The sequence below is a fragment of the Panthera leo genome, chromosome F3 (genome assembly GCF_018350215.1).
Source record: "Panthera leo isolate Ple1 chromosome F3, P.leo_Ple1_pat1.1, whole genome shotgun sequence".
Taxonomy (NCBI): Eukaryota; Metazoa; Chordata; class Mammalia; order Carnivora; family Felidae; genus Panthera; species Panthera leo.
In genome coordinates, this window is record NC_056696.1 from 887,657 (window position 1) to 904,187 (window position 16,531).

At 46.4% G+C, this 16,531-nt stretch overlaps 1 protein-coding gene across 9 annotated transcripts in view; it reads left to right on the plus strand.

Annotated features, from left to right (window-relative positions):
* DISP1 (dispatched RND transporter family member 1) overlaps nt 1-16,531 on the plus strand; it is a 185,183-nt gene that overhangs the window by 84,741 nt on the left and 83,911 nt on the right. The window contains exon 1 of one of the 9 annotated variants that reach the window (XM_042926355.1): nt 2,310-2,461. The exons of the other annotated variants lie outside the window; for them this stretch is intronic. Coding sequence (XP_042782289.1) covers nt 2,416-2,461 — 46 coding nt within the window. The 5' untranslated portion in view covers nt 2,310-2,415. Of the gene's footprint in view, nt 1-2,309; nt 2,462-16,531 lie in introns of those variants that run through there. 9 annotated transcript variants of the gene reach the window in all.

Genomic DNA, 16,531 nt, shown 5'->3' on the forward strand with positions numbered 1-16,531 from the left:
CCTGTAACCCGATGAGACTGTAGCCCAACTGTTAAAACAAGGAAACGAACACTATCACGATACTATTAACTGATCTGTAAGCCTTGTTTGAATTCTGCCAGTTTTCCCATTTATATCCTTTCTGTGGCCCAGGATCTGATCTAGGATCCCACGCTGCACTGAATGGTCTTGCTTTCCTGGTCTCTTGCAACATGTGCTCATAGCTCTTCAGTTTCTTTCTTCCGCAACCTTGGTAATTTTGAAGAGCGAGTTTTAGTTTCTTGGTCAGTGTCCCTCAATTTGGGCACGTGTGGTGTTTTCTCATGACTGTATTGAGCTTATGCCACAGGAGAGAGCTGTGCACGTGTCAGTACATCACATCAGGGGGTGTATGATGTCAGTAAGTCTTGTTACTGATGGTATTAACTTTGATTACTTAATGTTTCTGCACAGCGATTTTACTCTGTAAAGTAATTATTTTTTCCTTTGTTATTCAGCATCTCGTGAGGAGATCTTTGCAAATACCCTGTTTCTCAACAAAAATTACCTCGAGGCGGAAGTACCATAGTAACCCTTGCTGCATTCAGGAGCATCAGTGATTCGGCTTTCAAATACCCTGCTCTTCTCAGGGTTGGGACTCTTCTGTGCAACAAGAGTCACTATGGAATTGGCTTGATTTTCTATTTTTACTGCTCCGTCTACTTTCAGTAGTTGGGAAGCCACCGTAAGAACTGCCCCTTTCCCTCACTTACTTGTTTATATTCCTGTGTCCCCGTGAGTATTTGTTTTGTGGGTTTCCGTCCATCACCGTCACTTGCTCACTTTCCTGCTGCAGTCGTTGCAGCCTTGGCCGTTGGGAGCTCCTCTGAGTTAGCTTCTGTCTTCTTTCCATATTTCCTTAAAAAAAATTTTTTTTAACATTTATTTATTTATTTTTGAGACAGAGAGAGACAGAGCATGAACGGGGGAGGGGCAGAGAGAGGGGAAAACACAGAATGTGAAGCAGGCTCCAGGCTCCGAGCTGTCAGCACAGAGCCCAACGCGGGGCTCGAACTCACGAACCGTGAGATCATGACCTGAGCCGAAGTCAGACGCTTAACCAGCTGAGCCACCCAGGTGCCCCTCCACATTTCCTTTTTTTTCTAGCACGTACATGCTTTGAATCATCACAAGATATTCCAGGCTCCAGGCTCGTCTTAGTTTTACCTGCAATGGCTCTCAAGTTCCAAGGGTCCCGGGTTTCTTTTACCAGAAGATGGTGTTAGAAACCAAGGTCAGGGGCTGAACGTGCTCCTTGCTGCTGGGGTGTTAGTGCTTGGAGGCCCTTGGCGTGCACACGTGTGGCCCATGCGTGTGCCAGCACGTCTGCGTGCACACATCTGTTTCTGTACCTGTTGAGATACACGTATCTCTCTCTGTGTATATTTACACACACACAACCGTGAGTTTGTGAGTTCTTATCTCTGACTCAGATCCAGTAGGACACGGTTCTTCCTAACCTTCCCCCTTCTCTTACTTGTGACCCTTTTCTCCGGCAGCGAGAAACTTGGCTCCCACTGTCTGTAATATATTTTACTTGTTCACACCGTGTGTACACAAAGAGCAGTGACTCTACCTGGAGGCAGTTTTGGCCCCAGAGGGCCATTTGGCAATGTATAGAGACATTTTCAGTCTTCACAACTCAGGTGGGGGAGTCTAATGGCGTCTAGTGAGTAGGGGACCGCCTGCACGCGCAGGACAGGACGAAGAATGAAATGGACCACAGTGCCAGCAGTGCCGATGTTGAGAAACCTTGAACGTCAAGTAGTTTCGGAATGGCCGTTTACCCCTGTGAAAAATAAATTCACTGGGGCGCCTGGGGGACTCTGTTGGTTAAGCTTCTTTCTGACCGTTGGTTTCAGCTCAGGTCATGATCTCACGGTTCGTGAGTTTCAGCCACACGTGGGGCTCTGTGTTGACAGTGCAGAGCCTGCTTGGGATTCTCTCTCCCTCCCTCTCCCTCCCTCCCTCCCTTTCTCTCTCTCTCTGCCTTTCCCTGCTCATGTGCATGCTTTCTCTCTCCCTCTCAAAACAAAAACACAAAAAACAAAAAAAAAAAAACTTATAAAAATGAATATACTAAGTAGCATATAGTATTTGTGTAGTTATTTTTTCTTTAGTCTTACAGCATTTATTCCAAACAGTGTCATCCAGAGTTTACTTGGGTTCGTTCCTTCCCCCACTTCCTTTAGTATGGTTGTTACTCACTTAGGATACAGTTAGGGTCACGGTTACTGTTTGTACTCAGTTGGGGTTTCACTGATTGAATATGTGAAACGTCACGGTTCTAAAAGAGCAGTACACAAAGATCCGCTCCCAAGGTGGGAATCTGTTTCCACAATCTGGGTCCCCAGATGATTCCGATACTCACCTTGTTCAGAACCGACGGTGTAGCTTATGGGCTTTGAAGTCAGACCTGAATTTAAACCCAGTCTCTTACCAGGTATGTAATGTCGGGTAGGTCCCTTTCCACCTCTGAGCCTGTACTTCCAAGGGTTGTTGTGACGATATGAAAACATACATGCAGTGTTCATCACAATGCCTGCACACGGCACCCAGGTGAGAGCTGATCTCGTTCTTGCACGTATCCATTTAACAAGCAAGTTGTGTTGCTGCTGTGTCCTGAGGCCCCATACTGCTTCCTCATGAGGCCGAATAACGAAGACGCTGTTCGTGCCTTTGAGTAGTTCACCTTCTAGGGAGGTTCTTGGCGGTTTTGCAGAAGGTACAATGGCCATTTCCTACATTGATGTGCGATATAAGAGACTAGGATAGTAATAAATCATGATTTTATGGAAGCTTGTCCCTAGAAAGCCTCACTGGTGCAGACTGTGTGTGCACTTGTCTGGTGAGCTATCGTGGTAAGAAACAACAATCTAGAGACACAGGTAGTATGCGTCTCAGACTCTGTCAGATAGAAGACATTCCAGGCTTCTAAGGATGTCTAGATACCAGGCCATTTGAGTGAAGTTGAATTCTCTAGTGAGTGTCTGTAGTCCGATGTTTAGCGTTCTTAGACACCAGGCATTCAAGTGATTTTTTAATGGGTGCTTTTCAATTTCATTATGTGTACAGATCATCTGGGGATTTAGTTAAAAAGCAGAATCAGAGTCGGTAGATGTGGACAGGGGCCTGGGAATCTGCGCTTATACCAAGCTCCCAGCAGATGTAGTTGGCCGTGGGTCCCACGTTGAGTCATGAGAGTTACTGCATGACTTTGAAATTGTATTTTCTGGCTTTCGGTCCTAGTTCTTGTACTTACTAGACATGCGCCTGTTAGGAGTGGTTAATTTCACTCTGCATGTTGTATGATGTTATTAGCTATCAAACTCAACACATGTAACAATTAACATTTTAAATTAACAACGTGAAGACAAGCCTCCAACAACTAATTGGTAGAATCGACAGACGAGCGTCATAATTTGGTGTTGCAGCTAAGGATGTCCTTCTTCCATTTGATCTACATTTTATCTGTGAGACTTCCCCCCTCCCCCACCCCCATTGTGACAGCCACTGACACGGATACCTAAATAAACGAAAATTAGGACCAGAGTTTTGTTTTGTTTTGTTTTGTTTTGTTTAAGTAAGCTCTACGCCCAACGTGGGGCTTGAACTCACGACCTGACAGCAAGAATTGCCCGCTCTACTGACTGAGCCGGCCAGGTGCCCCAGGACCAGAAGTTTTAAAAAATATATACGTATGTTAACACTGCTCTCACTATATTCATATATAAATAATAAATAAAAAATGTTTTAGTGGAACAGTTTTTGAACTACCAATAAATGAAAGAGAATAATGTATTATTTACATTATCCTGTTAAATTTTCTGATTTGTTTTTTCTTAATTAATTTTTTGGTATAGAAGTACATCTCTGTAATTTATATTGTAAATCGAGGGTATGTGCTCAAGGGTACTTTACCCATAAAGGGTGGAAGAAGAAAGTTTAGATTTCACTGCTATGGAGCAGAGAAGAAATGGCTTTCTTTTGAAAAAACACTGAGGGCAGATGTTAATGGTTTGCCACTCGAACTAAATGAAGCTCTCCTTAGGGTGTTTGCAGGGTATCTGACACTGAGAGACTGTGATTCCCTTGACGTAGCGTAGCTGGAATTGGGGGCCCTTCACTTGGAAGTAAATGTTTGTGGTGACACAGCATCCCTCCCCTCCCCGAAACAGAGGGCAAGGGACCCTAGAATTGAGGTGACCGGCTAGTTTATTACATTAACTAAATGGAGTTGACCTAGTCCCGGTTCGTGAGGGTTCTAAGGGTCTTCGGAAGAAAGCAGTTGTTAGAGGTGAGCGTACACGGATTAGCCTGCCTGCTTGGGGCCCCGCTTTTCTCGGTCTTTGAGCCCGAGTGCCCAGACTTTGCGCTCCGTGGCACCTTTGACACTCTTAAAATTGGTGGAGGATCTCAAGGAGCTTCTGTTTATATGAGTTACAGCCATCAGTCGTTAACCACAGCAGGAATTAAAACAGAATTTTAAAATATTCATGAATTCATTAAAAAGATCAAACTATTGCATGTTAACATAAATAACATATTTCATGAAAAATAACTGTATTTCCCAAAAGAAAAATTAGAAGAGTGGCATTATTGTACATTGTTTACAAATCTCTTTAATGTCTGGTTCACTAGAAGACAGTGGATTTTTCTCTCTGCTTTTACACTCATTCCACTCCCTCTGTCACAATATGGCGCATTGTGTAGCCTCTGGAAAACTCTGTTGGACACTCATGACCCATGAAGAGGGGACCGACATCACGTAGATCTGACCTTGCTGGCACCCTGGAGGGGCCTGTGGGAACCCAGGGTTTCCCTTCATCCTGGGCTAAGGAGGGAGTCCCTGTGGCTGTTTGTGGCCTGCACAGGGCCAGGGGCTGGGTCTGCCTCCCTGGAGAGGCTCGGCGGGGAGCTTGGTGGGGGCGCGGCTAGGGGTGCCTTCCGGGTGCCCCATGTCCTGTTTCGGTCTCCCGGGCTGTTACAGGTCTCAAATCAAGCTTCGTGGCGCTCTGACAGCCCACAAGCCGCCTGGGTGTGTATCTGCTGAGTCCAGTAAACTCTTCTGGACGAACCTATTCCAGGTTCACTGAGAAATCAATTAAATGCATAGAATTTGCTCAGTTTCTAGTTTTTCTCTTATAAATTATTCGTATCTGTTCTTTTTGTTAGTCAACATTAGCTGGAAAGACAAATGGAAGTTTTATTATTAATGCAAGACCTTGAAATGATCATACAAAATTGATACACTTGTTTTTTGTTGTGATATATAGGCCCTTGGATGAGTTTTGTTAAAGATATATATACACGGTAATATCTTCTGCAATGAAATTACTCCTAATATGTTGCAGAATTAAATATATCCCGTTTTATGCCACGTCATGTGGAGTCCGCCTGGTATTTCGTAAAGAGTACCGTGATGTTCTGGTGTTCTGCCCAGTGAAGAGGTTTGAAAACCCTGCAGAGGGCGACCTGGGAGGCGATGTTTAGGCGAGAGCTGCTGCGTGCGATGTAGCACCCGGAGCCCCCGCCATCGCGGCCGTGGGGACACGGGGCAGAGACTCGGCGATCCCTCTCTGGCCCGCTGTTGGGGCTGACACTCAGGCTCCTCCCGTGTCTCTCCTCCATGGTTTCCTGATGCTGATGGCAGACGGGGCGGGGGCAGGGACCCTGAGTATTGGCTGCCGGGAGACGGGGAGCCCAGCGGCGGGGACAGCTGCCACAGCTGACCGTTAGCACTTGTTTCGTTGGCTGACGATTCAGGCCCCGGTGCGTTCAGGAAATGTGTGCGGACCTACCGTGTGCTTTAGAATCACGTCGAAGAAATCGACACACTAAAGCTGGGGTTCAGAGGAAGCTGCACCGACTGTAAGAAGACCGTGTTTGCATCTCCCTGGTAAATAAAACCTGCCTTTCTTCCTCCGGGAGGATTAACTAGCCAGGAGGCTGCTCTTTGAAGCTGCTGGACTTGCACAGGCCCGGCCGGCAGCCCAGAGGTGGAGGAAGCCGGTGTACTTTGATGTCAGAGCTGATTTCAGACCATCTTAGGTTGCGTTTTCTTTGAAGCACCGTGACTCTAGGCGACCTCTGCGCACGTAGGGCCAATCAGTCGACCTAGAAAAGCCTAGAAAGAAAAGGCCTTTGCCGAAAGGGAGTTGAAAATAGCTACAGGTTATTTGAAATATCATGTTTACTTTAAAGAGTTTTGAGAGAGATTATTTGGAGTTAATCTAGTTTCCCTAAAAGCACGAGATTAGTTGTTCAGAATGATTTCTTGTGGGAAGTTATGATTGGATGTGATGCGTCCCTTGGAATTCTCTGGGCTCCGGCAGATCCGACTTGCAGATATTTCTGGGAGGGGCCTGTTTAGGGTTGGGTGCACAGCTGCATAAACACGGAGTGTTTTAAATAAAGGGTTTTGAGTCGGAAAAAATAAACACAGAGGCTGAAGGTTCAGTTCAGAGATACGGAGTTACCAAGTTTCTTTTCCCTGATGTCAAGTTAATGGGAAATTGGAAACCGAGAGCTGGTCTGTGTTACCCTCCTACACCTTAAAACGTTGCTTGTCAGGACAGGCACATTTTTAAAATACTTGTTTGAATACCTGAATTATAAGCCTTATTTTCCTGCCAGCTTGTCACCCTTCTGAATGGTTGTTCTGATTACACAGCATCTGGACACTTCTCAACCAGTTGGGATTAAAAGAAGCTGGTCAAAGTGTTTTCTTCTCCCTTTGCTCTTAACGTCCGCAGGCCCGGGTACTTTCTGGTTTCAGGCATGATAGTTTCTTGAACTAAGTATTTATAAATATCACACTGCTTTTTTTAAAAAAAACTTTAATCTTTTTTTAAAATTTATTTAAACTAAAAACAACAACTACGTTTCTCCTACCCTCTACTCCCTCTCCCCACCCCGCCACCCCTGGCCCCTACCAATCTATTCTGTGTACCTTTGAGCTTGGGGTGTCTGTTTTAGGTTCTACAATAAGAGAGATCATACGGTGTTTCTGTTTCTCTGTCTGACTTATTTCCGTTAGCATAACGCCCTCACAGCCCATCCATGTTGTTGCAGATCACAAGGTTTCATACTTTTTTATGGCTGAGTAACATTCCATATTACATGTATACACACACACACACACACACACGCCACATCTCTATCCAGTCGTCGGTCAGTGGACACGTGGGCGGTCGTAAATTGTGCTACAGTGAACATGGGGGGTGCAGATATCTTTTCAAGTTAGCCTTTTCATGTTCTTCAGATGAGTACCCAGAAGTGGGATTGCTGGGTCGTAGGGTAGTTCTGTTGTTAACTTTCTGAGGACCCTCCACAGTGTTTTCCAGAGCGGCCGCGCCCGTGTGCATTGCCACCAACGGTGCACGGGGGGTCCCCTTTCTCCGCAGCCTCGCCAGCACCTGTTGTTTCCCGGGTTGTTGATCTTGGCCATCCTGGCGGGCGTGAGGTGGTATCTATCTCATCGTGGCTTTGATTGGCGTCTCCCTCATGATGAGTGACGTTGAGCATCTTTTCGTGTGTCTGTTGCCATCTGTGTGTCCTGTGTGGAAACATGGCTATTCGGGTTGTCTGCCCATTTTAAAACCACATTTTTTTTTCTGTTGAATCGTGTGCGTTCTTTACATATTTTGAATATTAGGCCCTTAGCAGATGCATGGTTTGCAAATATCTTCTCCCACTCAGTAGGCTGCCTTTTCGTTTTGTGGACGGTTCCCTTTGCTTTATTACTTAAAAATACCACGTTGCTGTTGTGTTTAATGTTTTCATGCTCAAAATAATGATGTCTCTGAGGATGGAAACAGAGCATTTTCCTAACTTAGCAGGTGGGAGTGGGGCTCAGAGGTCACAGTAGGGGAGGAGTGACCCTGCTCTGGCCCTTCTTCAGCCACTGCTCCTGCTTCCGCAGGGACTCTCCAGGGGGCTGGGCTGCTTGGTCTTTGAAATGTCGGTTATGGAACTCACAGCTGTGGGAGGGGAGGGTCAGCAAAGTGGGTCAGAGTGGGTCTGGTCTGCCTGAGGGTCAGCAGCAAGCCGGCTTTTCATACCCGTCGTTTCATTCGAGACCATCCCCAGTAAAGGCTCAGCTTTCTGGACCGACCCCAGGCAGCGACCCGCTGCGAAGAGACGTGTGCGCAGCGGAGGGAGGCCGCCGGCAGTGTCTGCTTTAGGGTGAGCCTCACCCGTGATGTGCCGGCCGCTACCTCGTGTGAGCGAGACAGAGCCATTGTCTCCGTGGACGTGCACCGTATGCACACGTGTGTGGAACACACCGTCTTCTCAAGAGTACACGGTTTCTTTCTTGAGAGACAGGGCGGGGGAGGGGCAGAGAGAGAGGGAGACACCGAATCCGAAGCAGCTCCAGGCTCCGAGCTGTCAGCGCAGAGCCCGACGCGGGGCTGGAACCCACGAACCGTGAGATCGTGACCTGAGCCAAAGTCAGCCAGCTGAGCCACCCAGGCTCCCCTAAAAATGTTTTTCTTAATGTTGCCAGCATTACCTCAGCAATATGTAATATTCAAAGGAAGACAGTTTTCACTGTTGACAATCTTGAAAAAAAATTCTTAACTTCTATTTTGCTGTTTCAGAGCAGAAACCTTAAGGAACAAACTATTGAGAAGTTTTGTACCTGCGAATCTAAATCATTTTGAAATCAGTCATAACTGAGAGCTGTGCATTTTGAGTTCTTTTGTTGAGAAGTACTCTTTTTTTTTTAATTTTTTAATGTTTATTTTTGAGGGAGAGAGAGAGAGAGCTCAAGCAGGGGAGGGGCAGAGAGAGAGAGAGAAAGGGAGACACAGAATCCGAAGCAGGCTCCAGGCTCTGAGCTGTCAGCGCTTGACTCATGAACTCCGAGATCATGACCTGAGCCGAAGTCGGGCACTTAACCGACTGAACCACCCAGGTCCCCTGTTGGCAAATCTTCTTAAATATTAAATATCAGCTGGAAAACAGAAGTAAATGATGAATAGTGTATTATTACTAAAAGAGATTTCCTTTAGTATGTAGAAGATTACAATCTGCAGACTTTTACCATTTTTAACTGATTATAGCTTCCTTATAAGGAACTGCCCATCATTGTTAAACAGGCTCATTTATTCAGCCTATGTAATTGTCCACTTCGTTCTTCGTGACCGACTTTTTGTTACGTTTTGCGCTGGAGACACAATCAGAAGTGAGTGGGACACACATCTCTTACTGTTTATCACCTGTTCATTTAACAGATAATTCTCGAACACCAGCCGTGCACCTGGCGCTGTTCTGCAGGCTGGGGTCGTGGTCCGTGGAGGAAGAAGCAGTCAGTAAATAATGGGTGCTGAAGCTGATTCCAGAGAGGGATCAGTGCTTCACAGATGGGGAGGGCTAATCTGCTAGATCTTTTGGGCTGCTCTGCGTTACAGAAGATGCTAGTACGACTCATCACACACATAAATATGATAAATGCCGAGCAGGAAAAGTAGAGTCGTGTGAGACTGTGTAAGTGAGGAGGTGGGGACTAGTCCATTCCAGGGAGACAGGAGAGATTCCTGGGGGAGGTCACATTTGAGCTCGGATTTGAATGTTGGCTAGGTGTGCTGGTCTCCAGGGGCCGCCACATCAAGGCCACAGACCGGGTGGCGTAAACAATACGGAATTATTGCCTTACAGTCTGGAGACTGTAAGTCTGGGATGAGGGCCCTCTCTTCAGCTTCTAGTGATTTGCTGGCAGTCCTTAGGGTTTCTGGCTTGTACACTCGTCACCCTATCTCCACCTTCATCCTTACACGGGCATTCTCCCTGTGCTGTTCTGTGTCCAAGCTTCCCCTTTTATAAGGATACCAGTCGTATGACCTCATCCTGAGAAATTACTCTGTATTGGCCCTGTTTCCAAATGAAGTCACATTCTGGGGTGTTGTGGGTTAGGGCTTCAGTATATACATTTGGGGGACACGGTTTAAACCACAACACCAGGAGTTTGCAGAATGAAGAGGGAGGGGAAACCTTTTTGTCAGGAAGGAAGGACAGCACGTGAGGGTCTTGTGTTGCAAAGAAGCGTGGCTCACTTAAGGACGGACTGGGGAGCACATGCAGTGAGGTGGCCCCAGAACATTCTGAAGGTGGGACAGGTATGGAGGCCACGTGGGCCCGGAGCATGGCCTGAAGGAAAATTTCCAGGTGGCAACATCCAGTAGACAGAAGTTTGTGCGTGTCGATCAGGAGAGAGGCTGAGGCTCCAGAGAAGGACCTGGGCTCGGGGCGTTCGGGGTCAGACTTGGCTAAACTCACTCAGGAACAGTGTCTCCGACGGGAGGGCTGGGATGGTGTGAGGAAGGTGTCGGAACAAGAAGCCCACGAAATGGCAGAGGTAGGAGGTGAGAGTGGAAACCAGGCTTTTGTGTGTTGGGGACGGAAGAGAAGATGGCGAGGCGGAAGGAGTACAAGTGAGTGTGTGTGTAAAGTGCACATTTGCACACTTGCACAGAGAAATATTGAGGCCTGCGGGTAGGGGGCCGGGGGGGGGGGGGGGGGGGGGGGGGTGGCAGGGGCACGGACCCGCGAGGCCAGACGGTGCTGTGGGAAGGCGAGCAGATGGGCAGTACTGGGAGGTGGAGACGCGGAACAGAGGCGGTTGTCGCTTCCCGCTTCCCCGGGTGGAGAAATCGGGAGAACCGGCAACACTCTTACCCTCCCGCCGGCGGGTTCGCAGCCGGGCCGAGGCGCTGGTGCCACGGGTCCCGCTGATCGCAGGCCCGAACCGGAGCAGGAAACGTGGGCCCCGGCGGCGCGCCCGGGGCGCGTTCCCGGGACGCGGACGGGAGCGCGCAGCGAGCGGGGCGCGCGGTCGTGCGGCTGGGGCGCGCGTTCCCGCGTGTGGTCAGCCTCGGCTGTTGTCGGCGGAGCAAACAAGGGTAACAAGCGCGCTCGCGTAGTGGACTTGGCCTGAGTCCAGTGGGGGGGGGGGGGGGTTCCAGGAGAGAACAAATGTTCGCAGCCAAGAGCGTTCGCAAGCGGACAGTCTGGACGTGCCATTCTCTCTGTAGCAGATTCAAACGTTACGTTATTGGAACACCACCTGAGTGTGCGTGCTGCGGGTTTCCAGGGCTTGGCACTTGCTACAGGCTCCGATTACTGTGACTTGATTACTGTAAATGCTCTCGGGGAACAGATGCAGGAAGGTGTGCGTGTGGCTGTGGAACACTCCGACGGGGGATGGAATCCGATCTACAGAGTCAGTTAGCAAAGCAAGGTCGACCTTACCGGCAAGGCCAAAACCAGGTCAAGCAGACAAAATAATATCACTGTTAAAAAAGGAAACGGATGTGGAATTTAAGAAACAAAACAAGTGAACAACAACAACAAAAAAAAGGTAATCCAAGAAACTGTCTTTTGTTCTGTTTATTTTTGAGAGAGAGAGCACACGAGCAGGGGAGAGGCAGGGAGAGAGGAGGACACAGAATGTGAAGCAGGCTCCAGGCTCTGAGCTGTCAGCACAGAGCCCGATGCGGGCTCGAACTCACAGACCAGGAGATCATGACCTGAGCCGAAGTCGGACACTTAACCGACTGAGCCACCCAGGCCCCCCAGAAACAGACTCTCAACTATAGAGAACACACTGCTGGTCACCACAGGGGAGGGGGTGGGGGGACGGGAGTGAAGGCGTGCGCCTGTTGTGATGAGCACGGTTGACGTGTGGATGTGTTGGATCACTGTGTGGTACGTCCAAAACTAGTATTACACCGCATGTCAGCTACCTGAAATTTTAAGAAAACAAAAAAGGAAGCGGGTTTAAATGAAGCAAAATGTACCCAAATGCCCAACTTAGAGATTACACCATGTGTGCAAAATGAAGGGAATGTTTCTATATCTGGATCATTTGTCATGAAACAAAGGTCAAGACCGTCACGGTTTTGTGTATTTTGAAATTTTCATTAAAAAAAATGACTTGAAAAAATGGGCACCTGGGTGGCTCATGAGGTCAGTTAAGCTCAGGTCATGATCTCACGGTTTGTGAGTTGACAGCTCAGAGCCTGGAGCCTGCTTCTGCTTCTGTGTTTCCCCTCTCTCTGCCCCTCCCGCACTGGCACTCTGGATTGTGACGGGCCAAGCGGGCTATGGTTGGAGACGGCCGACCACGGAGGAGCCTGAGGGAGCGCGGTCCAGTTGAAGGCCAGGGGAAGCACTTCGGGGAAATTGTGAAAGGGTTAATGATGAGCCTTCACAGAGTGAGTCCCCTTGGCTTATATCATTATTTTAAAAGTAAGTGGTCATTTTTAAATACTGAAATACACACTCTTGCCATTTTTCTCAGTCTGTTACTATCCCTTTTTGAAAGGTTGCTGGGAATAGCCCTCGTTCTGACTCCTTAGCCCCAGATGGAGGAAATCATGTACAGTTCGCCTCTTTAAAAGAGCACAACTGATGGAGACAAACAGATAAATAGAATAGAATACAGAGTCCAGAAATAGATCCACACACATATATGGCCAGCTGATTTTTCCACAAAAGCGCCAGAGTCATTCCATGGAGAAAGACTAGTCTTTTCAACCTCTTGCGATGCTGGACCAAGTGGATCTCTTGGGGGGTGGGGGGTGGGGGGTGGGGGGTGGGTTGGACGACCCTTGACCTCTGCCTCACAGCAAATACCAACGTTTTTTGAAAGTAGATCGTAGACCTAAATGTTATAAAACCTAAAACCAAAACTTACGGAACGAAACATAGTCTTCGTGAACTTAGAGTAGGCAAAGATTTTTGTCTTAGTCCATTCAAGCTTCTGTAACAAAGCAGGGCAGATTGGGGTGGCTTATCAACAGATTTTCTCACCGTCCTGGAAGCTGGAAGACCAAGGTCAGGGTGCAGGTGGGGTCGAGCTGTCTTCTGGTGATGAAATTTTCATTGTGTCCTTATGTGGCAGAAGGGGCCGGTGTTCTCCCTGGGCTCGCTTGTGTAAGGGCACTGATCCCATTCACGAGGGCCTTGTCCACATGACCTGATCACCTCCTAAGGGCCCACCTCCTGGTATCATTACATTAGGATTTAACATATGAATTTGGGGGGAGCGGACACAAACATTCAGACCATAACAACTTCCTAGGACAAAGAAAACCACTATTCATATGATAAAAAAAAGGTTTTGATAATTTGGACTTAAGACTGTATACGTTTCTGCCTTCAAAAGTTATTATTTAAAAAATGAAAAAAACAGGGCATAAAGTGAGGCAACGTCTGCTTGTATCTAGAATATTTAAAGAGCGTTAAGAATACAATAATAAGACAATTTAAAAAAAAAATGGGCAGACTTGAAAAGACACTTCAGTTATTTAAAGTTCACAATGAGGGGGAGCCTGGCTAGCTCAGTTTGTGTAGTGTGTGACTCTTGATCTTGGGGTTGTAAGTTCGAGCCCTACGTTGGGTGTGGAGATTACTTAAAAATGAAATCTAAAAAATAAAATAAAATTCACAGCAAGATATAGGCTCCAGAATGGCTGACGTTAAAAAGACTGGAGAGAAAGCAGAACGGGGGACGTTTTCGATGGGAGAGTACACACAGCATAACCACTTGCAAAATAGGCAGTTCCTTAGTAAACACACGTGGTTCCATCCCTACACATTTACCCAAAAGAGGTGAAAACGTGTGTCCACAGAAAGACTTGTTCATGAATGTTCCTATCAGCGTTATTTGTGAGAGACAAAAGCTGGCAACAATGGAAATGTCTGTCAGGAGGAGAATGAACACATTGTGAGTAGTCGTGCAGCACAGCCCTCCTCAGCAGTGACAGTTAAGTGCGGACAGATCTCCAGACGTCTATTGAATGAAGGAGACTCAGCACAGAGGATGTTTTCTATGGATCCATTTGCCAAGTTCTAGAACAGGGAAGAGTAATCTGTGAATGAAGGAATTACATCAGTGGCTGCCTGGAGTGGAATAGAGTCGGGGGATTGGCTATAAAGGGTGTAAGAAATAATAGTCTGTAGCTTGATCTTGATAGTAGTTACGAAGACATGTCCACCCGTTTGTCAGAACCCATTGAACTTTATGCTTGAAATTTATACATTTTATTGAGTGTAAATTATACTTCAATAAAGTTGTTTAGAACTAAGAACATGAAATTGTGTTTTAAATAATTAAACTATTGGTAGCATCTAGTTTTATGTATTTGTTAAGAAGAATTTGCTTAAATTTATGAGGAGTTGTCCTGTATTTCTAGGGTGTTGTATTAAACCTTCAAGGAGGCAGTTCACTGAATAGTTTAACTTCGCACCTGATAGTTCTGGTGAGACACAGAAATTGAGGGCTGCCCCGTTCTCTCCAGGAAACACTTCCCGACATTTGCGGCCTTCGCTTTCAGCGGACTGGTTTCTGTATTTAACACATGGACCAGTTTTATTATTATATTACTTTTCTGTGTTTTCAGAGGCTGAAGTACTTGGTGTCTTAAACTACATGCACATGCCTTAAAAAACATGAATGTGCTCATTTTGGATTTACGTTCCAGAAAGTATTTCCTGTCTCATCTGAGTCCCAAGAACAAACCTTCCCTGTGTGTCTTCACTCCACGGTGCACGGTTACTGTCATGTTTCTCTTCTGCTTTGTGTCTGGATGTCTTGCACATGGATTGTTGACATCTGATTTTCACTAGCCTAGTACTTTGGGGAAGAAACATAAGCTTTCTTATTAAATGGTCTTTCTTGTAAAGTCCTGCTCACTTTCTTGGGGGTTGGTTATCACTTAGGGTTCATGGAGGAAATTTAACTGCAGGGATATCAGCATTGTTTTGAATGGAGAAAGTCTGCAGTAGTTGATGTATTAAAAGTTTAAGCTGGTATTAAAATGTCTTTTTTGGAAGTTCTAAGGGCCATTATTTTTATGTATTTATTATTTTAGAGAGAGAGGGTGAGTGGGGGAGAGGGGCAGAGGGAAAGAGAATCCCAAGCAGGCTGCATGCTTTCAGCACAGAGCCTGATGCAGGGCTCGATCCCACAGCCCTGGGATCATGACCTGAGCTGAAATCAAGAGTCAGACACTCAACAGACTGAGCCCCCCAGGAGGGATGTTATTTCTAAAAGATTGAGCTCACAGGGCAGTTGAGGGAGGGACACCATTACTGAAGTATCAACTTTGTGTTTATGTGGCATAGATTGTTCTTGAAAGAGGAAAAGTGATTTTGTTGAAAAACAAATGCAAATTATTAGCTAGCTTATAGTTCTTTTTTTTTTTTTAATGTTTATATATTTTTGAGGGGGAGCAGGGGAGGGGCAGAGAGAGAGGGAGACACAGAATCCGAAGCAGGCTCCAGGCTCTGAGCTGTCAGCACAGAGCCCGACACGGGGCTTGAACCCACAAACCGTGAGACCATGACCTGAGCTGGTCAAGAGTCAGATGCTTAACTGACTGAGCCACCCAGGTGTCCCAGAAATTATGTTTAATACAGTCTTTCCACGTCATTGTGCTGTCTCCTGAAATTTTCAACCCGTTGATTTAGGGAGAAAAATCAAGAAAACAGAGTCTCAGATTCTAACGGCCAGAGGATATTTAAAACAGTTTTAAAAGTTACTTGTTTTCTTTCAGTATCTGCCTGAGAAAATCAGACCGTGTCTTCTTAGCTGATGAATTATCATCTGTGATTTCTGCATTGTGGGCATTTAATCCAATTTCTATGTTGATCAAATTTTCAGTGATAAAATCTCCATTTTACTTATGTTCTCATCACAAAGGGTGAGGGCCTTATTTTATATTATCCAGTTTAAAGGAGTAAGATTATTTAACTAGAGCAAGAATGCATTTAATGTAGGTACTACATAGAGATGTCTGTTGCCTTAGTTCAGTTTTTTACACCTGAAAGGTTTCTGACTTGAAGAGTTCGGATAATTTTACTATGAAGTTTCATAACAAGTACAATATATGCTGTCTCGTTAGGTAAATTAGTAAGACTAAAGCAAGTAAAATCTAGGCAGTGTGGTTCCTAAGACCCCAACAGGGCCCACGTGTTAGATAACGTATGTCACCTTGCAAACGCTAACCCGCAGGGTGGACACAGACTCCACAGTGGTTGGGTCTGGACTCTGGGCTCACGTGCCTGCGTTTAAAAGTCGATCCTAAAAAAAATAAAAATAAAAATAAAAAATAAATTAAAAAAAAGTCGATTCTGCTGCGTTGTCATTGTGCACCTGGGGGATGACTTTTGTAAACTTCTTCTCGCGTTCGTGACATGAAGGTCATCATGGGACTTCTTCCGGGAAGCGTGAGGAGTAAACAAGGCCTTATTTATTGAACCGTTACTGACGTCATCCATACACGGTCACATGATGCGGGTCGTTTGGCTGTGCACGTGAGTAGATGAGACATAAAGAGGAAGTCTGGTTGGAGAGTTGTCTTCACTTCCGCCAGACCCTTCATGTGTTGTCTTTCTTGGTTTCTGTTTTCTTTCTTCTGTTGGAGACCCTACTGAGTAATGAACTAAGCGGAACATGGGAAGTGGTGTCCTTCACCAGGTTTGCAAACTGGATGGTAGGTAACTG